This window comes from Muntiacus reevesi, chromosome 12 (genome assembly GCF_963930625.1).
Source record: "Muntiacus reevesi chromosome 12, mMunRee1.1, whole genome shotgun sequence".
NCBI lineage: Eukaryota > Metazoa > Chordata > Mammalia > Artiodactyla > Cervidae > Muntiacus > Muntiacus reevesi.
The window spans coordinates 48,154,961-48,178,871 of NC_089260.1; the positions used below are offsets into that span (position 1 = coordinate 48,154,961).

Below are 23,911 nucleotides of genomic sequence, written 5' to 3' on the forward strand. Positions count from 1 at the left end.
GATTGATATCATATGGTATTTCTCTTTCTGATCTACTTCACTTCATATGGTTATCTCTAAGTCTACCTGTGTTGCTGCAAATGGCATTACTTCATGCTTTTTTATGGCTGAGTAGTGTTCTTCTGTGTGCATACCATGTCTTCTTTGTCCATCCATCTGTTGATGGATGTTTAGGTTGTTTCTGCTTCTTGGTTATTGTGTATAGTGCTGCTATGAACAGCAGGGTGCATATATCTTTCCGAATTACAGTTTTTTCCAGATATGAGCCCAGGAGTGGGATTGCTGGATCATATGGCAACTTTAATTTTAGTTTTTTGAGGAACTTCCTTATTGTTTTCCATAGTGGCTATACCAATTTATATTCCCAGCAACAATGTCGGAGGGTTCTCTTTCCTCTACATCCTCTCCAGCATTTGTTATTTGTAGAATTTTTAGTGGTGGCTATTATAACCAGGGTGAGGTGATATCTCACTGTTATTTTGCTTAGTGTTTCTCTAATAATTAGCAATGTTGAACATCTTCCTGTGTGCCCATTGGCCAGATGATGATGTAATATTAACAATGATAGTTGGCATTTGTTAGATGCTTGCTAAGAGCTAGGAAGCCTGCTATATAATCTCATTTAATGTCTACAACTAGTCAATGAGACTAGCTGTTATTTTTGCCATTTTATAGGTGAGGAAACTGAGGCCAAAAGAGATTGGGTAGTTTGCCCAAGATTAAAATACCTAGTTCATGGCAGAATCAGAATATATGTTAATACCTAGTGGAAGTGAAGCACTCAGTCGTGTCCAACTCTTTGTGACCCCATGGACTATAGTCCATGAAATTCTCCAGGCCAGAATACTGGAGTGGCTAGCCTTTCCTTTCTCAAGGGGATCTTCCCAACCCAGGTCTCCCGCATTGTAGGTGGATTCTTTACCATCCGAGCCACATCTTGATTCCAAAGCCAGTGTACCAAACCACTAAAATTGTAGTCCATTCTTCACCTTCAAATTCATGCCCCTACTTTGAACCTGGGGGGACCTGAGCCATAGTCTCTTAGGCTTGGATTTGGTGACCACTGATATTTCTGTTAAACAAAGCTGGAGTGCTTACTCACCAGGTGCTTGTCAACATTACACCTCTGTCTCTGAGAATTGCACCTGGCCACAGAGGATGACTCTAGAAAGCCATGTGTGTTCTATCTGAATCTGTTCCCTTTGATTGAAGCAGGATGAACTTATAACCCAAACTGCTGCCTCCTGGAAACAGAAGTTGGGCCTTAGCCTGGGGCCAGAGGGAAGGTGCTGACTTTGAACATCTGCAGTCTTTCAGGGTCAGTGGGGGTGAACTTAAGGGGAAGCCAGAGGACATAAATGGAACTGTTACTCTAGAAGGGGCCTGATGCCTGGATGCAAAGCCCAGGTAAAGAGTTGCAGGGACTTCTCTGGTGGTCCAGTGGCTAAGATGCCACACTCCCAATGCAGGGGACCTGGGTTTGATCTTTGGTAGAGGAACTAGATTCCACATGCCACAACTAAGAGTTTGCATGCCACAACTAAAGACTCCACATGCTGCAATGAAGATTGAAGATCCTGAGTGCTGCAACTAAGACCTGGCACAGCCAAACAAATTAATTAATTAAAAAAAAATTTAAAGGACTTTAACTGGCAGAGGGTAGCAGGTCCTTTCACCCTGGCCTACTCTCTGTGGGTCTGTGGTTCTGTTCTGGTTCTGTTTGCACTCAGTAAGGACCAGTGGGAAGGATGAGGGTAGGGGGTGAGGGAGTGTGGGGAGAGTGAGGGGAAGGTGTGGAGAGATTGAAAAAGACAGAGGGGAGGGGGGGAGTGTTACTCTGGCTTGACAGTTTCTCATTTTCTGCCTTGTGTCTCTTCCTGTCTCGTGGTCAATAAGACACCTCCATCTCCGTTTGATAGATTCCTTTGTGCTTGAGTTCACATAGGTTTTGGTCATTCTCAGCTAAAAAGAGTAGTCTCTAAAAGATAAGTCTATAAATTTTGTAACCTCCATAATGATTAAACTTTTAGATCATATAACATTTAGAGGAGTATCTAGTACAATAAAAAGCAAGATCCCAAATTATGTTGAAGACAGAAATTATGTAACAGACTCTTACTAGGTAATAAAAATTACAAGGTGGAACTTAACAAAACTAAATGAAAACATCTGCCTTTACATTAAAAAAAATTAAATACAGAATTGGGGTGACTTATTTAGCAGCAATTTATGAAAAAGATATCCTAGATTTTTGTGAACACATTCTTAATTAGAGGTAATATTGAAGGCCGGGGTCTAAAAGATTTTGAATGTAGTTTCAAGGACCAGATACTAAATTGAAAAAAAAAAACCAAAGCCCTATGGACATCAAGAAGCCAATCAAGATTACCTGGATTTAATCTTAAGGGGTTCCACTTTGTTGTTGTTGTTCAGTTGCTCATTCGTATCTGACTCTTTGAGACCCCATGAATTGCAGCACACCAGGCTTCCCTGTCATTCACTGTCTCCCAGAATTTGCTCAAACTCATGTCCATTGAGTCGGTGATGCCATCCAACCATCTCATCCTCTGTCATTCCCTTCTCCTCCTGCCTTCAATCTTTCCCAGCATTAGGTCTTTTCTAGTGAGTCAGCTCTTTGCATCAGGTGGCCAAAGTATCAGAGCTTCAGCTTCATCATCAGTCCTTCCAGTGAATATTCTGGGTTAATTTCCTTTAGGATTGACTTGTTTGATCTCTTTGCTGTCCAAGGGACTCTCAGGAGTCTTCTCCAGCACAGTTCAAAGGCATCAATTCTTTTTTTTTTGGGGGGGGGCATCAATTCTTTGGTGCTCAGCCTTTTTTATTGTCCAGTTCTCACTATTATCTAAGAAAGCCCAAATTTAATTCAAGTATATTGTACTGTGTCTAATGACTAAGACTGAGATGTGTAAGGAAATGGCAACCCACTCCAGTACTCTTGCCTGGAAAATCCCATGGATGGAGGAGCCTGGTAGGCTACAGTCTATGGGGTCGTGAAGAGTCGGACATGACTGAGTGACTTCACTTTCACTTTTCACTTGCATGCATTGGAGAAGGAAATGGCAACCCACTCCAGTGTTCTTGCCTGGAGAATCCCAGGGACATAGGAGCCTGGTGGGCTGTTGTCTCTGGGGTCACACAGAGTCGGACATGACTGAAGCGACTTAGCAGCAGCAGCAGCAGTAGCAATGTAACTAAATGAGCTTATGAAACACATCCAGAAAAAAGCAGTTCCTAAGAAATCATTTTTACCTGTTTGAAATGTATTTTATATAATAATACGTGCTTACTATAACAAATTTAAAATTGTAAATAGGTATGCAGAAGAAGTGAAATCCACTTCCTCCATTTAAGTCTCACTTCCTGAAAGCAATCATTGTTTACAGATTGATGGGTGTATTTGCATATTTTTATCATGTCTATATATATATATATAATTTTTAAAAACTATAAATAGAACTATACTACACATGCATGTGTGCAAAAACTCATTCATGTGGGGACATATATAGTTCCCCTTCGTTAAATGTGCAGGAGACTACTGCACTGTAAGAATTTATCCACTTCTTTCTTGATAGACCGATAGCTTCTTTCCATTTTTTAAAAATTAGAAGCAACACTGCAGAGGGCATTCCCATATTTGTGTTTTCACATATGTCTTCTAATATTTTTGCAGGCTATAATTCTAGTTTGGGGAGTGCAAGTCATAGAATATGCATATTTAAAATTTTGAGGGATTTTTGCCTTCCCAAAATTCTGTATCCATTGACACTTTCACTAATAGGCTATGAGGGGCTTATTTGCTACACCCTTGGTGAAACTTGATATTACTAATTTTTTTCCCAAAATGATCCTGTTTGGCTTTTGTGCTCTGAGTCCAGAATATTGATTGTAATTAATAGAGTCCTTCTAGCTTAGGTGGAGGGGTGAATGCTGAGTCCTCGTGTTGAAATACAAAGTCTGTAACCTGTGCATGATAATAAGTATAACCCACACCTCTGAGTACTGGTCGCCACCCATCCAGGACCATGCTAACCCTAGGTTAGGCAGTCTGTCCTGCCCTAGGGCTTCTCTTCTCCCAGGTGGAGGGAAGTCACTGCAGAGAGTTATACACTGTTGGCATGGGATGCTCACTTCCTTCTTTGTTTTTTCTTTTTAAATTTTCATTGGAATATAGTTGCTCTACAGTGTTATATTATTTCTTGCTGTACTGCAAAGTGGATCAGTCCTATGTATATATATCCCATCCTTTTTGGATTTCCTTCCCAATTAGATCACCACAGAGCAAGTAGAGTTCCTTGTGCCATATAGTAGGTTCTCATTAGTTATCTATTTTATACATAATATCAATAGTGTATATATTTCAATCCCAACCTCCCAATTCATCCCACACCCCCTTTTCCCACCTTGGTATCCATAAGTTTGTGATCTGTGGCTCTATTTCTGCCAAAAGATACAGGCACCCCAATGTTCACAGCAGCACTGTTTACAATAGCCAGGACACGGAAGCAGCCTAAATGTCTGTCAGCAGAAGAGTGGATAAAGAAGATGTGGCACATATATACCATGAACTATTACTCAGCCATAACAAGGAATAAAATTGTGCCACTTGCTGAGATGTGGATGGCCCTAGAGTCTGTCATACAGAGTGAAGCTAAGTCAGAAAGAGAAAAACAAATGTATCAACACATATATGTAGAATCTAGAAAAATGATACAGATGAACCCATTTGCAAAGCATAAATAGACACACAGAGGTAGATGCTCACACCTGTTTTCAAATGTTGCTTCTGCACTGACTCAGCTGGCAATCAGTCAATGTGAGTGAAAGACTTTCTTACTTGGCTACCCTCTTGACTGGCTAATGGAAGGTAACACCACTGGCTGAGTGGTGTTACCTCTGTATTTCTCTCTCCATCATGAGGGTTCTGGAGACCTGCCCTGGCAAAGGTGCTAGAAGAGGCCCTCTCTGAGATGTGCCATTTAGGCTGGAGCCTAAGCAGTGCTTCTCAGACTTGACTTGAGCCTAAGCAGTGCTTCTCAAGAATCTCAGGGATTCTTGTTAAAATGCAGATTCTGATTCCAGTGTATTGGGGATGGGGCCTGAGTGACAGGCTTTCTGAGATGCTCCTGAGAGGCCCTCCTCGCTGGTTTTAGGACACACTTTGGGATTTGAGCAGAGAGTTTGCTCAAGGAGAGTGAATGTTCCTGACCAGGAGGCATTAGAAATAAGAGGAACTCAGGTTTCTCCCTCCTGCCCCCCTTCAACACACAGACTGTTTAAACATGATCCTCTAGGGCCCAGACATAGGTACAATAAACAGCCCCCTGTAGATGATGCTATGTAGCTGGAGTTTGGATGGAGCGAGGTGGTTCTCAAGTTGTCTCCAGACTGCAGCATCAGCATCACCCTTATTAGACATGCAAATTCTCATGTCCATCCTGCCTGCTAAGTCAGGAACTCTGGGCTGTAGCCCAGCAGTTATGTTGTACAAGCTCTTCCAGGGCTTCTGGTTGCGATAAAGTCTGAGAACCTCTGATGAAGGGAAAAAACAAGAGGGTTCTTGACTGAGGACTCCTCCAAGACTTGGATCCATGGTTTTTAATCGTGGCTGTTCATAACCCAGACTTGCCTAAGCAGCTTGATAAACACCCGCATGCCCGAGCTATAAATCCATTCTTTCTGCTTCCAAAGGTCTGGAGAGTTGCCCACGAGTATGTGGCTTTAAAAACACCTGCGGCTTGCAGATCTAGTGGCTGAACAGGCCAGGGGCAACCCCTCAATATGAATGGTGGCCTGTGGCCTCCTGGCTCACTCCATACAGAGGTGATTCATTCACATTTACCAAACCCCAGCTTGAGCCAGACACCATGCAAATGACATCACTGTTGATCACCTGTTGTGTAGCAGGCATTTTATACATCAGTCTTCCTACAGCCTGGCAAGGTGGACCTCTTGCTGTTTTATACAAGAGTCTCTAACTGGGGGGTCAGTCAGGACTCCAAAACCTGGGCTCCCCACTACCATGCCCAGGTCAATCTTTGCAGACATGAGTGGGGGTTGGTATGCCAGGCTATGGGGCCTCTGAGAAACCTCTGTTTCATCTTCAGTGGCTTGTTTTGTGAAATTGGGGGTATATTTGTAATTTTAGCAGGTGTGGCAATTCTCCTTTCGGTTCCTCAGAGAGACAGAGGTGGTTTCAATCTCTAACTTATGCAAAGTGATGCCCTTCATGCATGAAAACTCTCCTTATCAGAGGGCACATGCTTGGGGGTGTAGGTAGTCAGATAAAATACAGGTTACCTTGTTTTAATTGAAGAGAAATAGCAAATAGTTTTCCCAGTGTAAGAATGTCCCAAATATTGTATGGGGCATACTTATACTAAAAATTCTTTGTTTTTACTGAAATTAAAAATTACTTGAGGGACTTCCCTGTTGATCCGGTGATTAAGACTCCATGCTCCCAGTGCAGGGGTCCGGGTTCAATCCCTGGTCAGGGAACTAGAGCCCACATGCCATGACTAAAAATCTCACATGCTGCAGGGAAGATCAAAGATCCCTTGTGCTGCAACTGAGACCTGGCACAGCCAAATAAATATTTAAAAAATTATTTGAATTACTGCCCTTGTAAAAGAGACCCCCACAGAGCTCCTTAGCCCATTCCACCAAGGGAGGACACAGAAGGAAAGTCCCAGCTATACAGCAGGAAGGGGGCTTTCGCCAGAACATGACCATGCTGGTGCCTTGATCTCAGCCTTTCCCATCTCCAGAACTGAGAGAAGTAAAATTCTATTGTTTACAAACTGCCCATTGTGTGGTATGTAGCAGCCGGAATGGATTAAGACACCAGCATAAGTAAAATACATATTAGATAGTGATAAGATTAAAAAGGAGAAAAAAATGTAATAAGGAAGAACGATAGGAAGGGTTGGGTTAGAGATTTGAAATTTTAAATGGGGTGGCCAGGGACTTCCCTGGTAGTCCAATGGCCAAGACCCATGCTCCCAATCCAGTGGGCCTGGGATTCAATCCCTGTTCAGGGAACTAGATCCCACATGCTGCAACTAAGACCCAATGCAGGCAAATAAATAAAGTAAAAAAAAAAAAAAAAAAATTGCAGGCAAGGGAACAGCAAGTGGAAATACCCTGCAGTAGGAGTTTGTCTGCTTGTTTGCGGAATATTATAGAGTCCCAGAACAGAGTGAACAAGGGGTGGGTAGTAGGAGATAAGGTCTCAGAGGTAGCAGGAAGCTCCTTCATGAAGGGTTCCATGTAATTGATGATCTAGACTAGGCTCCTTTTGAAAGTGAAAAGCTGGGACACTAGGTATAAACTAGAATTGTCCTAGGCACGCTGAGTCACAGCACGGATTTAGCTTTTACTCTGAGTGGGATGGGAAGTCACCAGTGGGTTTGGAGCAGAGCTGCCCCATGGCCTGACTTGAGAGCTTCATTCTGTTGAGAGGCACTGAAGGGTGGCCAGGGCAGGAGCAGGAATGGAGGCAGGAGGGCATTGAAGGACCACAGGTGAGAGATAACAGGGGCTTGGATGAGGGCAGTGGTAGAAGGGGCAGTGAGAACTGGTTAAATTCTGGGTGTAATTTAAGGTAAAACCAAAGGATTTCTTGTGGCTCAGCTGATAAAGAATCTACCTGCAATGTGGGAGACCTGGGTATGATCCGTGTATTGAGAAGATCCCCTGGAGAAGGGAAAGGCCACCCACTCCAGTATTCTGGCCTGGAGAATTCCATGGGCTATACAGTCCATGGGGTTGCAAAGAGTCGGACATGATTGAGTGACTTTCACTTTCACTTTCTAATAGGATTTCTGACCAATAGGCTGTGGGTGTGAGAGAAAGAGAGCAGTTAAGGATGGAACTGGGGAAGAGTGAAAGCGGAAGATATTTGTAGGGGAGAGGGGGCCCTGTGGCAGGTCAAGTTTCCAGGAAGCTGGCTCAGCTGAAGTTTGCATGCAGGAGGCCTGGCATGGTGCATTCCACGGAATTGCAAAGAGTCAGACTAAACAACAACAAGTTGCCTTCGGTGCTCCCAGAATCAGCCCCTGGGGTAGAAGTGAAGGAGATGAGACAGGGCAGGGGGAGTGCTGATCTCCCAGGTAGTCCTGACAAGGAACTCAGTCAGCCCATGAAGGGCCCTCCAGAGTTATCCAGACTGGGGCAGGGTGCTTGGGCAGGCCTCCGACTCGACTAGCACTGGATGGAGGCTGCCTGGGGAAGGGGTGCGATCTTGGGCCAGGAGGTCCTCCCTAGTGGAGGCCTTAGTGCTTGGGCTGTAGGAGGTGTTGGTTCCTGAAAAGCCACAGTAGGTGTGGCCTGACAACCCAGAGGTGTTGTTTCCCTCTGGGATGTGTTCCCTTCCTGTTTGGTGGTCATGGCTGGTTTGCCTTGTTAGATGCTCAAACCATTGTGTGAGCATATTTTTTTTTTCTTTTTTCTTTAAGAAAAGATAGAATTAGGCCAAAATGCTTATGCTAAACAATGAAAACTTCCATATTTCTGTTATCTTCAAGTGTTTTTCTAACCTTAACTTTTGAATAGTTTAAATTATGAATAATCTTAAACAAATATAAAAGTGAGGAATATAGTATAACAAACCCTCAGGTTCCCATCACTCAACTTTACCAATGATCAGGTCATGGCCAGTCTTTTTTCACTTATACCTTGCCCCACTCCCCTAACCCATCTTATTTTGAAACCCATTCCAGTATCATCTATTTCATAGGTAAATATTTGAATGTGCATCTGAAACTTTTTTTTTCAACTTAAGAAAATGATTTCTGGCTTCCTTTGCTACCTTCAGTCTCTTGATGAGATCAGAATTGCAAATCAGGTCTTTAGGCTCAACCTGATGGTAAATTCTTGGGTATTTAAATGGCCAGAGAGTTAATGACAAGGGCAGCTAGAGTTGCTGTTAGCTCTTGATTTATGAAGCCACATGTTCGGCCTGTGTGACAGAGGTTGTTAACATCAGGCATGGCTCTGTCTCTGCCCACCACTCTCCAGGCCTAAACACACTCAACAGATGGGGAGTTTCATGGCCACAAATGGAATTGTTTATCCCCTCATTGTTCCCGTGTCAGCAATCAAACTAAATCCATTACCCACCAATAAAAAGATCAGCCGGCTGCCAGTTCAGCCATGGAAGGAGCCAAAGCTGTGTTGAGGAGATTGAAGAGTTTTAGAGGGGATAAAAAAAGTAATAAGAAGCCACATAAAAATTAAGACCCTAGAGAAGAGTTTGAGTCACTCGTTCTAAAGCTGAGGTTTTAAGGGATTTGAAAGGGAAGGCCTAGTAACTCAATCTTTTCTTCAACATATAGGATACTCTAGAGACACCTGATTATAAATACTGTAGAGTTTTTATTGTGTGTTGATGGCTTTATTATTTCATTTAAAAAAGCACTCAAATGGAGCTTTGAAGAAGAAAGAAATGTCAGATTCATAATGGAAAAACTGCTGACATGTTAATGGCTTTACTACCCGTAGGAAGATTTTCTTTTGTGGGGCTAAATCGTTGTCTGTTCTTGATGAAGTTGTTCCTCATCGGCTCAGCTGGGGGTTTCTCTGTGTTTTGATCTGTAAGAGGAGGCTCCTAAGTTCTGTGGACCCCCCAAGTTGCTCTCCCAACATTCCCAGAAGGCCAGTACTTTGAAAAATGGGTCCTAGAACACTTTTTGCCAGGTTGTTTTTATTAGGATGTATTGGACAGAAGATGTTGGTTCCAATACTCACTGATTATAGCTAAGGATCTGGGGCTCATGGGCTTTGCATGAATTCACTTGAAAAGTTAGAGAATTTGGCCAATGACTATTTCATTCTCTTCTTTCCATTCTATTGTACAAATACTTACTGGAAACATACTGCTATATAGGAACACTATTCTGCCAGGCGATAAGGATCTAGAGATGATGAAGACATGATTTTACCCTCTGTTACCAAATTAGAGGGGGAGATGGACTAGGAAATAAGTGAACACTGAATACGATGTTTCTGCAACACAGTAGAGGCACACAGAGCTTCCCTAGTGGCTCAGTCGGTAAAGAATCTGCCTGCAATGCAGGAGACCAGGGTTCGATCCCTGGGTTGGGGAAGATCTCCTAGAGAAAGAAGTGGCAACCCACTCCAGTATTCTTGCCTGGGAAATCCCGTGAACAGGGGAGCCTGGTAGACCGCAGTCCATGGGGTCACAAGAGTCAGACATGACTTAGCGACTAAACCACCACTACCACCAGGGGCACACAGAGGATGTTAGAGAGTTCAGAGACCTCAGATGAAGGCTCTTTGACTCCCCAGGGAGAGGGTGTGATTGCAGGAAGAGTTCGTGGGGAGACAGGAGCATGGGTCAGGAGATAGTGGCAAGATCATGACAGTTCCAATGTCCGCCATGGGGTGTGTGCCTCCTCTTAAAGGCCAGGGAATGCCATCGAAAGACTTTAATTAAGGGAAAGCCATGGTCAGACAATTTGTGTTTTATCAAAACCATCCTGAGGGCAGGATGAAGAATGGATTTCAAGTGGTTAAGAACTGGAGCCTGGGCAGCCATTGAAGAAGGGGACTAGAGAGAACCAGGTGAAAGATGGTGGCTTGAACCAAGGTGTGTGTGTGTGTGTGTGTGTGTGTGTGTGTGTGTTTGGGGTGAAGAGGAATATGTAATAATAACTTATAAGGTTGTTGAAATGTAAACATTATAAAATAAAACGCTTAGAACAGAAGTTGTTGCCCAGTCCACGCTCAACCAGTGTTAACTTGGATTTCCGTTTCTCCTCTTTGGGAATGAATGATTCCCAGTGGTCATAGAATAGTGCAGAGGGAAAACAGAAAGAGGAGTTTGTAAAAGAGGGGACAGCTAGGGGATGGGAGAGGAGAGAGGATAGTGTACAGAGAGGAGAGCGTCCCCCGCAATGTCTCTTGGAGTCTCTGCCCTGCAGAAACCTTACCTGTAGGTGAGACTGCGCACAAGGGGAGGCAGGCTTGGTGTTGGGGCTTGTGAGATGGCGGGAGTTTTGGAACAGTCAGGTCAAAGTTACTTGGAAAGCAAAGGCTTCCCTGGGCTGCAGTTGTGGCTGAGCCTGGCTATTCCATAGAGCTGGTTGGGAAGGATTTGCTTTTGTTTCCAGATGACCAGCTCCTACTACTTTTTGGTTCTGTTATTTCCATGATGTTTCAGTCCCTTTCTTTATATTTGATAGTTTTCAGTGTGTTGCACAGCACAATTATGCAAACTGACCAGGATGAGTAGAGGCAGGTAGTTTTTTGGTTTAAGGAATTCCTTCTACTTCTATAAAGTAGGAAGTATTTTCTACTAGAAAGAGTTGTGCTCAGTCGTATACCATCTCTTTTGGACGGAGTCCGTCAGGCTCCTCTCTCCATGGGATTTCCCAGGCAAGAATACAGGAATGGGTTGCCCTTTCCTACTCCAGGGGATCTTCCTGACCCAGGGATCAAACTAGCATCTCTTGTGTTTCCTGCATTGGCAGGCAAATTCTTTACCACTGTGCCGCCAAGTTACCTTCTACATAAAATACGATTCACACTAGATCGGCCCCCCCCAAAAACAGATTAATGCCTTCCTTCCTTCTTTCCTTCCTTCCTTCCCTTCCTCCCCTCCTTTCTGGCCACTCAATCAACAAATGTTATTGAACTCCTCTAACACTGGTGAGATATCTCACTAACTGGGGCCATGGCTTCTTTAGGATCCAAGTTGCAAAGCTGTTCTGTTTCTCCTGCTCAACTGAGAGCACCTTCAAGGAAGGGACAGTCTCATCCAGCTTTATATCCCCAAACCCTGGCACAGGAGTTGGCAGTGGGTGGTTTTCAAGAGCAAGATCTGTGTCTGTGTCCAAATCACTTGCTGCTACTTGCTGGTGGTGTGACCTCGTTCACTTATGCAACCTCTCCAAGGTTTCGTGTCATCATCTGTAAAACGGGAATGATAGTAATATCCCTCGTCACGTTGTTTTGAGCATTAAATGGCATAATGCATGTAAAGCACTCATAGTGCCTGGCATATAAAGGTTCAACTGTATTATCAACATTAGGTTTACAGTAGATGTTATTGAACTAATGCTATTAGGACCTAGTCAGACCCTACTAATTTGCATGTAAATTGGGCAAGTCAATTTACCTCTTGGAGTGTCTGTTTTTAAAAAGCTCATGTGAGACTTCCCTGGTGACACAGGCAGTAAAGAATCTGCCTGCAGTGCAGGAGATCCAGGTTCGATCCCTGGGTTGGGAAGATCCCCTGGAGAAGGGAATGGCAACCCACTCAAGTATTCTTGCCTGGAGAATTTGATAGACAGAGGAGCCTGGTGGGCTACAGTCCATATAGTTTTCAAAGAGGACTGAGACACAACTGAAGACTAACGTTCACTTTCACTTCCCTGGTGGTGCAGTGGATGGGAATTCGCCTAGCAATGTAGGGAACACGGGGTTGATCCCTGGTCCAGGAAGCTTCCACATGCCTCTGGGCAACTAAGCCTGTGTGCCACAACTACTGAAGCTGTGCATCTAGAATCTGGGCTCTGCAACAAGAGAAGCCATTGCAATGAAAAGCCCAGGGACCTCAAGTGCACCTCAACTAGAGAGTAGCCCCTCTCCCTGCAACTAGAGAAAGACTGCTTGCAGACGTGAAGATCAGTACAACCAAAAATAAATAAATAAATAAATAATATAAACATTTATTTGATAAATGAAAATTATAATATCTGCATGGATAATTATAATAAAATTATAATACCTTAATAGGATTATAATGGAAATGGAGAAGATTGCTTTGTCCTTTGATTACAAAAATAACCCATCTCCAATAGATTATCTGAGCATAAACGTCAGGAGGTAAGAAAAGCTACTATGTTATTATAATGTTTTAAAAAAACATGACGGATTCTTTAACTTGATAAAAGGCATCTACAAAAGTTCTACAGCTAACATCACAGTTAATATGGAAGAGGGAATGCTCTCTCCATAGGATCAGGATCAAGACAAGGATGTCTGTTCTCTCTTCTCTTATTTAACATAGCACTGGAAGTTCTAGCAATGCAATCAGGCAAGGAGATAAAAGGCACACATATTGGAAATGAAGAAATAAAACTGTCCCTATTTGCAGATGACATAATTGTCAACATAGAAAATCTCAAGGAATCCACAGAAAACTTACAGAATTAATAAATGAGTTCAGCAAGTTTGTAGGGTTAGGTTTAGGATAAAATCTTACCGATCTCAGGCTAGTCAGAGTTCTTAGACTTCACACAAAAAGCATGATGCATAAGAGGAAAATGTGATAAATTGAATCTTGTTAAATTAAAAACTTCTGCAATATCTTATAAAAACTACAGAATATAACCTAAAAATTGTGACTCACTATATTGTACACCTATAGCATATATAATATTGTATATCACCTATACTTCAATTTAAAAAATATGGAAAACTTTTGCTCTGTGAAAGACCCTGTAAGAAGATGAAAAGGTAAGCAATCGACTGGGAGAAATATATTTGCCAACCACATAACGGACAAAGGACTTATATCTAGAATATATGAATATTTTTTCAAAACTCAACAGTAAAAAAAGTAATCCAATTTGAAAACAGGCAAAAGACATGACCAGATATTTCACTAAAGAGGATATCAAATCCTCTTGCACAGATGGCAAATCAGTGCATGAAAACATGTTCAACATCATTAGCCATTAGAAAAATGCAAATTAAAATCACAATGAGACCTCACTACAAACCTACCAAAATGGCTAAAATTAAAAAAAAAAAAAAGTAAGACCAAGTGTTGATGAGGATGCAGAGAAACGCACACATTTCTAATGGGAATGTAAAATGGTGCAATTCCCTACCAGTGGCTTTTAGCCCTTTCTGATGTAAATCTTTCAAGTCTACCCCTCATTTGCTAGCAAACCCTTTGCGTTTTTTTTTGCTTGTTTTTAAATTTTTTATTTTATATTGGAGTGTAGCCAATTAACAATGTTGTGATAGTTTCAGGTGGACAACAAAGGGACTCAGCCGTACACATACATATACATGTATCCATTCTCCCCCAGCCTGCCCTCCCATCCAGGCTCCCACATAACCTTGAGCAGAGTTCTGTGTGCTAAACAGTGGGTCCTGGTTGGTTATCCGTTTTAAATATAGCAGTGTGTACATGTCAGTCCCAAACTCGCTAACTATCTGTTTACCCCAGTCTTTCCCCAACTGCAAGCTTATTCTCTCAGTCTGTGAGTCTATTTCTGTTTTGTAAATAAACTCATTTGTATCATTTCTTTTTAGATTCTGCATAAAAGGGATGCCATATGATATTTCTTCTTCTCTATATGACTTATTTCACTCAGGATGACAATCTCTAGGTCTCTCCATGTTGCTGCAAATGGCATTATTTCGTTCTTTTTAATGGCTGAGTGATTTTCCATTGTATGTATGTACATCTTCTTTATCCATTCCTCTGTCTATGGACATTTAGGGAAAGAAAGTGAAAGTGTTCATCAGTCATGCCTAACTCTTTGAGACATCATGGACTGTAGCCTGCCAGATTCCCCTGTCCATGGAATTCTCCAGGTAAGAATACTGGAGTGGGTTGCCATTTCCTTCTCCAGGGGACCTTCCTGACCCAGGGACCGAGCTTGGGTCTCCTACATTGCTGGCAGATTCTTTACTGTCTGAACCACTAGGGAAACTCCTAATATTCTATTGTATGTAAGTACCACATCTTCTTAATCCAGTCCTCTGTCGATGGACATTTAGGTTGGCCAACAAACCTTTATTGTTGGTTACCATAATGAAAACACCACAGATTGGGGGTGGGGGGAAACTTAAACAACAGGAATTTATTTTTTTAGAGCTCTGGAGGCTGGAAGTCCAAGATCACGTCATTGACAGGTTTGATTTGTCCTGACATGTCTCTCCTTGGCCTGTAGGTGGCGCCTTCTTGCATGGCCTTATTACATCCTTTCATGGTCCTTCCTGTGTGTGCATCTCTGGTGTTTCTTTCGTGTTCAAATTTCCTCTTCTTCTAGGGACACCAGACAGATTAGATTAGGGTCCACCTATTTGATTAACCTCATGCCTCTTTACATGCCCTGTCTCCAAATGCAGTCACACGTGAGGTACTGAAGGTTGGGGCTTCAGCACATGTGTCTGGGGAAACCCGGTTCTGCCCATCACACTGGGTATCCCATTTCCCCCTAAGAAGGCTGGAGGCCAAGCCAGCAAAGCCAAGATTTCTTGTAGGGGCCAGGATGGGGAGAGGCTAAGAGTGCTCACCCACTCACGATGTGTCTGCTCTCAGGTGATTTTCTGGCCCCTTGAGAGGGGAGGCGGGGTATCTTATGTAGTAGCTCTCATCACATTGTGGGGACTGGTGGGGGCGCTTAGCAGGCATTCAGGGAAAATTTGAGGACTGCTTCCTCTGTGACCCCCTCCCATACAAACTTAGAGAATATCATTTTCTTTCTACTTGGTTTTAATTTTCAAGTCAAAATTCTTAAATCCGTAGACTTCGGTGGTTCAGTAGCATGACAGAGGACTAGCCCTTCCAGTGTCTGCTCATTTCCGAGGAAAGCATCAGAAACCCTTGCTCTTGGGCAGGAGGTGGTTCAAGCTCCAGGTCAGGAGGACGAGCCAGGGAAGAGCAGTCTGTGGTGACTTGGGGTGAGCACAGCACGCCTGGGCGTCTTTTTCTAACTGGACGTGAGTGGCTGTTCTCTTTGTCCCTTGAGGCACAGTTCATCTTAATCTAATTCTTATCCATTGATATTTTTTTTTTTACCAATAATTACAACTCTGTATGTCTTTACTCTTTCTGTATGCACTTTCTAGTTAAAATGGAAACTTCTCCCAACATAACTTTTTAAACAGGAATGTAAGGAGGAGAGGGCTTCCCAGGTGTCTCTAGTGGTAAAGAACTTGCTTGCCAGTGCAGGAGGAGATGTAAGAGATGCAGGTTCAATCCCTGGGTCAGGAAGATCCCCTGGAGGAGGGCATGGCAACCCACTCCAGTATTCTTGCCTGGAGAATCCCATGGACAGAGGAGCCTGGTGGGCTATAGTCTATGAGGTAGCAAAGAGTCGGACACAACTGAAGTGACTTAGCATACAAGTAAAGAGGAGAATTTTTCTTTTTTATAAACAGAGATAAGACAGAGTGATCTTAGTAGTCTGTTAACCCCATAGCTGGGAGATCTTTTATTCTTTATACCGATTTTACCGAAATGAAACTCATTGCCCTGGTACTTACTGCAGTTTTTAATAGTCACATCCTGATTGAGGCCAATACCATGGTCTTCCTCGATGCTGCAGTCACTAGTGAGTGTCTCCTTTCTGTCTGGGCTTTGATGGAAGAACCTCTCCAACACCCTGAAAAGGCTTCAGCCTGAAAAGCAGGTGGAAACGAGGAGGGAGGCAGGGGCTTCATGGTGAGGCCGGCACAGTGGGGCAGAGGCAGGATGGTGCCTGGGGCTGGGGTCTCCCACTCTGTGGGAGAGGATGGCCTGTGGTCAGTGTCCTGGTCCTGTCCTGACCCTCATCATGGACTCATGGTCCTGCTCTGTGCTGGGTACGACTAATTCCAGCTGGAATCTCCTGAATTTGAAATATGAGAAAATTGCAATCCATGGGTTCAGTGGTTCTTAACTTGTGGTCTCAGACTAGCAGCATCACCTGGGAATTAGTTCAAAATGCACCTATTGAATTAGAAACCCTGGGGCCGGGACCCAGAAACCCATGTTTTCCCAAACTCTCCAGAAGTTTCTGTGCACACTGAAGGTTGAGACCGCTGCTTTGTTTTTCTCACCACCTATGCAGAGAAGCTGCCAAACAGGTCCAGGAGCAGCCTTATTTTCCTAAACGAAACTTACCCAACAACAGATCCCTGAGTTTGAACCCAGGCTGACAAGATCTGAATTTCTGGGGGATGGAGAAAAGGCCTGGTGATCTCTATCTTTCTAAACTAGCGCCTCAGGTCATTCTTGTCCTGGGGGAAGTTTAGAGGCCCTTGGTACTCAGCTGACATCATGTAGGGGTGTTTGGGAAGGGAAGAGAACTCACAAAGTGCTGAGCATAGACTGTAGGTCAGGCACTTCCTGCAGACGTTTGTAACGACCCTGTAAAGTGAAGTTTCTTTAGTTGCTCAGTCATGTCCAACTCTTTTCGATCTCATGGACTGTAACCCATCAGGCTCCTCTGTCCATGGGTTTCCCATGCAAGAATACTGGAGTGGGTTGACACTTCCTCCTCCAGGGGATCTTCCTGACCCAGGGATGGAAACTGCATCGTCTGCATGTCCTGCATTGGCAGGCAGGTTCTTTCCCACTGAGCCACCAGGGAAGTTCAAAATGGCCATACTTTAACGTAAAAATTCCACTTGAGGATTCATTAATCTAAGAAGTTCGTTTAGAATATAAGACAAGCCACATGTACCTTCTCATTTATTCATTGTGATAGCAGTGGTAAGAGTAAAAATTTGGCAGCACTTTTGGTGCCCTGTAATATGAATAAATGATTAAATTCCTATTCAATAAACTATTACATACTTTCTAAAATAATGATCCTGAAGATTATATGGCAACACAGAAAATACTTAAAATGTCATGGCTTAAGGGAAAAGAGCTAGAAACGATACCATCAAATTAAAAAGATGGAAAGAAAATATAGCCAATGATCACAGCTGTGTTTGGGTAATGATATGATGGTAGTTTTTTTTTTTCTTTCTGCTCATGATTATTTTAATCAGTTTCCAATTTTATAAGTTAGAAAACCAATTAAAAGTACTCAAAGAAAAAAGTCAATTTTAAAGCCAGAAAGAATGAGATGGAGTTACTTTAAAGTTGGTTGTCACTCACATAGTTTCATGAGGGATTTCACATGGGACAAAATTACAGTTAGAGCAATTTGGGGGGGGGGTGGTATGCATTGATCCTGAGAGTTGTTGGGGTGGCTGGAAAGAATAATAGCATGAGAAACTAGACCCTCCCACCCCCAGCTGCCGGTAATTCAACCTAGGGCTTTAAGAACCAATTTCTGCCCATTCAAAGTGTGGTTTGTCCCCCGGAGACCACCTCCCGCAGGCCATTGTGATGGTGATGGAGCAGGCTGTGGCCTGGCCCCCTCACCAACTCCCAGAGGACCCAGCGTTCAATGGAGGAGCCTGGGCAGCTGTCTCCGCGAGGGGTTGCTGGTCAGCAGAGACCCTGCAGCCTGTGCAATGCTGACCTGGAGGTGAACAACCCACTTTCTCATACCCACTCCCCAGAGGCCACAGTCCCTCATTAGAGTACAGTTTCTAATCTAAACAACCATTAATCTTTCTCAGGGTTAAAAGGCCAGAAAAGCAGTTTTTGCTCTCTATTTTGATACTGTACTTGTCTCTGTTTTACAAGAGCAGACTTACCTCATTGACTACTGGAAAACACCCCCCAGCTGTGTCCACAGACACACGCACAAGGACAATCCCAGCACAGCCCTCCTCTGCGCATGGGAAAGGGACAGAAATGCAACACACCAGCTATTTATTGTGGCTTGTGGCAAAAATCAAAGAAACGGGACCTGCGTGAAACAAATTGGTGATTTTATATCAAGAAATAAATTAGGGATGATGTAGTTTAAGTGAAAATGCCACCATATGTGATAATTTTATGAAAGTAATATTATATAAACTCTAGAATACGATTCCTTTAATTTTCCTTTCCTTAACAACTAGATTAATCCATGTAAATGGAGCTGTGACCCCCAAGAACAGTTTGATCATTTAAGGAAATCAATAGATAAGTAGGATTCAACTCGAAAAAATTTTTGTAATTGTTGTTTCAGATACACAAAAATGTTTGGTTTACAGAAATTGACATGATCTCTTGCCTCATACTCTTAAGTCCAGAAATACATCTCTTCTGTATTCTCAAATTGTGAGGACTGAAATGATGGGTATTATGATTAAAAACACTTCCTAAATCTGTTTCTTCATACTTGACCTTTAAATCCTTCCTCTAAGAGTCATCTCAGCATGAATACCAAGCACCCCTCCTGGTGAGTCACAGTGAGACATCTGTTTACTGATAGAAATGGCATGGAACATTTCAGAGAGATAACGAATGCATTTTCATATCTCAAATGATTTTAAAGTTCCTAAACTCAACATCTCACATTAAGGACAGGGTAGTACCTGAAATCCAGTCAGGGTATTTTCAAGCTTGCAGAGGACTTGGTTGAAGACTCAGACAGAGCAAGGGGCTGGAAATGGAATCCAGGGCACTGGAGCCCTGGTCTTATACGGGTTCTAATGACACCAAATCATCTTACAAAATACATTACAAGAGGTACCAAATTTACCTGGACTTTCTTGGTGGGGGCCATATATATTTTTGCTATGCCAAATGTAGTTTGTTTTCTTTTTTTAATTTTAAATTTATTTTTTAAATTGCAGGATAATTGCTTTACAGAATTGTGTTGGTTTCTGCCAAATATCAACATGAATCAGCCCACCTTTGTCCCCTCCCTTTTGAACCACCCTCCCACCTTCCTCCCTGACAAATGTATTTTGAAATATTTATTAAACATTTATTTGTTTATTAAAGTTTCCTAAAGGATCTCACTCCAGTACTCTTGCCTGGATCCCTTGGACGGAAGAGCCTGGTAGGTTGCAGTCCATGGGGTGGCGAAGAGTCAGACAAGACTGAACGACTTCACTTTCACTTTTCACTTTCATGCATTGGAGAAGGAAATGGCAACCCACTCCAGTATTTTTGCCTGGAGAATCCCAGGGATGAGGGAACCTGGTGGGCTGCCATCCTATGGGATCGCACAGAGTCAGACACGACTGAAGCGACTTAGCAGCAACAGCAGCAGCAGCAAAAGATCTCAGATTGACAGAAAGTTTCACTGTTCTCTACCTTATTCACAAAACTTCTGCTCTCAGAATCCATGATTCCCCTAAAAGGCTGGAGGGAATTTTAGCTAGATATAGTCTGCAAGGTAGAGCTGAAATTCTATTGCAACTGTCTTGTGCTTGCCTTTGGGGCACTTGGCATAAAGAATTTGAACGCTCATTCTATAGGAACTAAAACTACACCTCAGTGATTCTAAGTTAAAAAAAAATGTATACATATAATTATCTGTAACTATATATGTGCACAAAATTATGGGGAGAACATATATTTTAAAATTTTGTTATTTTTTAGTGGTGATTATCTTCTGGATGGAGCATTGTGAACAAATATTTTCTTCTGTGTTTCTTTGTATTACCGGGTTTTGGTACTGAACATGTTTTATGTGTGTAATTAGAGAAGACTGTCTGCCCAATAAACAATATTTAAATGTTATTTTTAAAATCCCAAGTAAACAAAGATATTTAAAGAGATAAACCTGCCCCAGGCAGGTTGAATGGCACAGTAATGCCCTTCTCATCTGTCTTTTTTTAAATCAGATGTAATTATGTACTTTATTTGATTAAAACTTTAATCCAGTTTAAAATACAGATAAATCTGCAAGTACACTCAAACCTAGAGCTTCCCAGGTGGTGCTAGTGGCAAAGAACCTGCCTGCCAATGCAGGAGATGCAAAGAGATTCAGGTTTGATCCCTGGGGCTGGTAAGACTTCTTGGAGGAGGAAATGGCAACCAGCTCCAGTATTCTTGCCTAGGAAACCCCACGGACAGAGGGGTGGGCTACAGTCTATGGGGTCGCAAAGAGTTGGACACGACGGAACAACTGAGCACACGTGACTTATTTATTTATATACCATTAATGAATGCTTAAGTTATTTCAAATTTTTTATTATTAGAAAATGTGCTGCCAGAAGCACTTTTGCCATATTTCTTTACACACTTGTGCTAGAATTTTATAGAATAAATTTCTAGATGTGGGGTTGATTACTGGGCAAAGAGTACATGCATTAACATTTCTGGTAGATACTGAGTATTTGCCCTTTTGATCCATGGAGCAGGGGCAGTCTGCAGGGTTTGCGGTAGGAACATGGATCCCTGAAGTCTGTCTGAGGGTCCAGCATGGTGGGCATTTGTCCAGCCTGTCCTATGGAAGTAGCTGGACTTGGAGCATCAGGGAATCTTCTACAGGATAAGTTTATATCACATTCAAGCTGGTAACGAGGGAGTTATATGTGGAGGTGAAAAGACAAAATTCTTGCTAGGTCAACTTCTATTATCAGAACTATGATGGCCAAGGGTAGTTCTTTCAGTGAAAATGAAAATTAATACAGTTTCATTGATGCTTCAAACAGACCAGATAGATCCTCTTCTGACTGAGGGCGTGGTGCAAGCTTGGTGACTCTTTCCTGAAACAGTAAGCAAAAATAGTTACCCAGGGCTTTGCAAAGACAGTTTGTAAAAGCTACTCAGTATGTAAATTAACTCAGTGATGAGAAACAGTGACTTGATAGTAGTCATAGTTTTAAAAGTCATATTTCTTGTTGGCTTCGTACTCGCTGACTCCCAACTCAGAATTTATCAAGTGATACCTCTTTCCCACAAAGCTTTCAAAAGTCATTACTGTTGCCTGAGGGCTTTCTACCCAAATGTACAGAAGCTCACCAGCTTGGGGAAAAACACCACCTACAGTGACCAAGCTATGTGGATCAGGCACCCCTGCCAGGCTCTCCCTGTGTGGAGGGCATGGCCCCAAGCCCTGCATGTGCTGCCAAGGAAAATAGAACAGGGTCATCCTTGACTTCAAAGACTTTGCAACTTGAACTTAAGGTATATTAGGAAGGACTTTCACCAGGACATTAACTTTCAGGCTGCGGGCAACAAGTGACTTAAAAAGAAAAATATTAACTAAGATTTTTATCTCTAACTCCCTAAACAAATTCCATGATTCCCTTAATTCCTCCAGTGATCACTGAGTCGAGTCAGCAAAGACACCAGCACCTCCTACTGCTATGGTCACTCCCATCAGTGGCTCCTTAGCCCCCAGATTTCCAGGCCTAAATGAAATTAAGAAACATGCCAGTGTTTGGTTGGGTTTCTGTGGGCCTCTGGGTCTGTTTTCTGTGATGAGCACTGGTGTGGGGGCACATCTGGTAGCAGGGGGAAGGTCCATGGGGCAGCGCTGCGGCCAGTACCCCACACAGCAAAGAGGTACTCAACAGTTACTGGATGAATAAAGATGGTGGGAGGGGACACTGGCATCTCAAGGTTCACATGTACAAGACAGGACCTGACTTCACCTTTCACTTTTCCTTAGGCAAAAACCTAGGAGTCATCTCTTTAAAAAAAAAAAAAAAAATTTGACTGCTCCAGCATGAAGGATATTTAGTTGCAACATGTGGGATCTAGTTCGCTGACCAAAGATCGAACCCAGGCCCCTTGCATTGGGAACATGAAGTCTTAGCCAATGGGCCACCAGTGAAGTCCCTAGGTGTCAACTTTGATTGCTCTTTCTGTTCTCTGCAAGTTCAGTCCATCAGCATGTCTGTCAGATTTACCTGCCAAATAAATCCCCAATCAGACCACTTCTCAACTCTCCATCCATCACAGCCTGTCTTCCTCACTGCATGCTCCTGTCTTACTTGAAAGTCCTCTAAGAGCTGCTTCCACTTTTGCTCCACTTTCATCCTCTTCAGGTCATTCTCCCCCATGGCAGTCAGAGTGATAGTCCCGCATTACAAGTTTGATCACACCATTTCCTTGCTTAACGCCCTCCAATGCAATTAGAAGAACAAAACCATATCCCCTAACCCCAGCCAGACCTGGCCCTGCTTCTCACCCTAGCTCTGATTCTTCTCACACTCACTCAACTCACGTGGACCCACCATCCCTTTTCAGTCCCATGAAAATGCTATCTTCACCCTATCTCAGGGTCTTTCCCCTCTGCCTGAAATGCTTCTCTCAACTCTTCACCTGGCTGCCTCCGCCTACAGAGGCCTTCTCTGATCACTTCTGCTGGAGTTCCCGCCACACTGTCCCATGTGAAATCATTATCTCATCACCTAGGATTCCTTGACTGCTCATCATTATGTGAAGTGATTTCATTCGTATCTTATTTATAGATTTGATCAGATGTACATTGTCTGTCTTCCTCACTAGAATGTAAGATTTGTGAGGGATGAAAGGGACTTTATTTTCTTAGCTGTGTCCCATACAATTCATGATATATATTAAGATGCCAATAAGTATTTGTCAGGTAAAAGTAAGAATGAAAAGCAGGAAGGACTCATTAAAAAAAAATTAACTTTAAATGCATCTAAATGTAAAGACCTAAATGTAAGAGCTAACACCTTAAAACTCTTAGAAGAAAATGGGAAAATGTTAATGACTTTGGGTTTGGCAGTGATTTCTTGGACATGACATCAGCAAACAGGCAACAAAAGAAAAAAGAGATAAACTGGATTACATCAAAATTTAAAACTTTTATGCCTTAAGGGACACTATATCAAGAGTGAAAAGACAACTTTACAGAATGGGAGAAAATATTTTCAAATCATACCTATCTGGTAAGGGGTTAGTTTCCAAAATAGATACATAATTGCTACAACTAAATAGCTAAAAACTCCAAACAACTCAATTCAAAAGTAGACAAAGGACTTGAATAGATGTTTCTTCAAAGAAGATATATAGCTAACAAGCACATGAAATGATGCTCAATGTCATTAGGAAAATATAAGTGAAAACCGTGAGTTAACATTCATACCTATTAGGATGGCTAGCCAAAAAATGGAAAATAATGGTGAAGCTGCGGAGAAACTGGAACGCTCGTGCAGAATGTAAATGGTGCAGCCACTATGGCAGTTTGTCAAAAAGTTAAACACAGTATTACCCTGAGATCCAACAAGTCTATTCCTTGGATATACACTCCAGTGAACTGAAAGCCAGGACTGAAACAGATACTTGTACACTGATGTCCATAGTTGCACTATTCACAGTAGCCAA

The 23,911-nt window shown here is 42.6% G+C and overlaps 1 protein-coding gene across 3 annotated transcripts in view; it reads right to left on the minus strand.

Annotated features, from left to right (window-relative positions):
• Positions 1-20,784: 20,784 nt before the first annotated feature.
• The window catches only part of ADHFE1 (alcohol dehydrogenase iron containing 1), a 32,489-nt gene continuing 29,362 nt past the window's right edge, over positions 20,785-23,911 (minus strand). For all 3 annotated transcript variants that reach the window (XM_065902887.1, XM_065902888.1, XM_065902886.1), the window contains one exon: positions 20,785-21,318. In XM_065902887.1, coding sequence (XP_065758959.1) covers positions 21,235-21,318 — 84 coding nt within the window. In that variant the 3' untranslated portion in view covers positions 20,785-21,234. The remainder of the gene's footprint in view (positions 21,319-23,911) is intronic.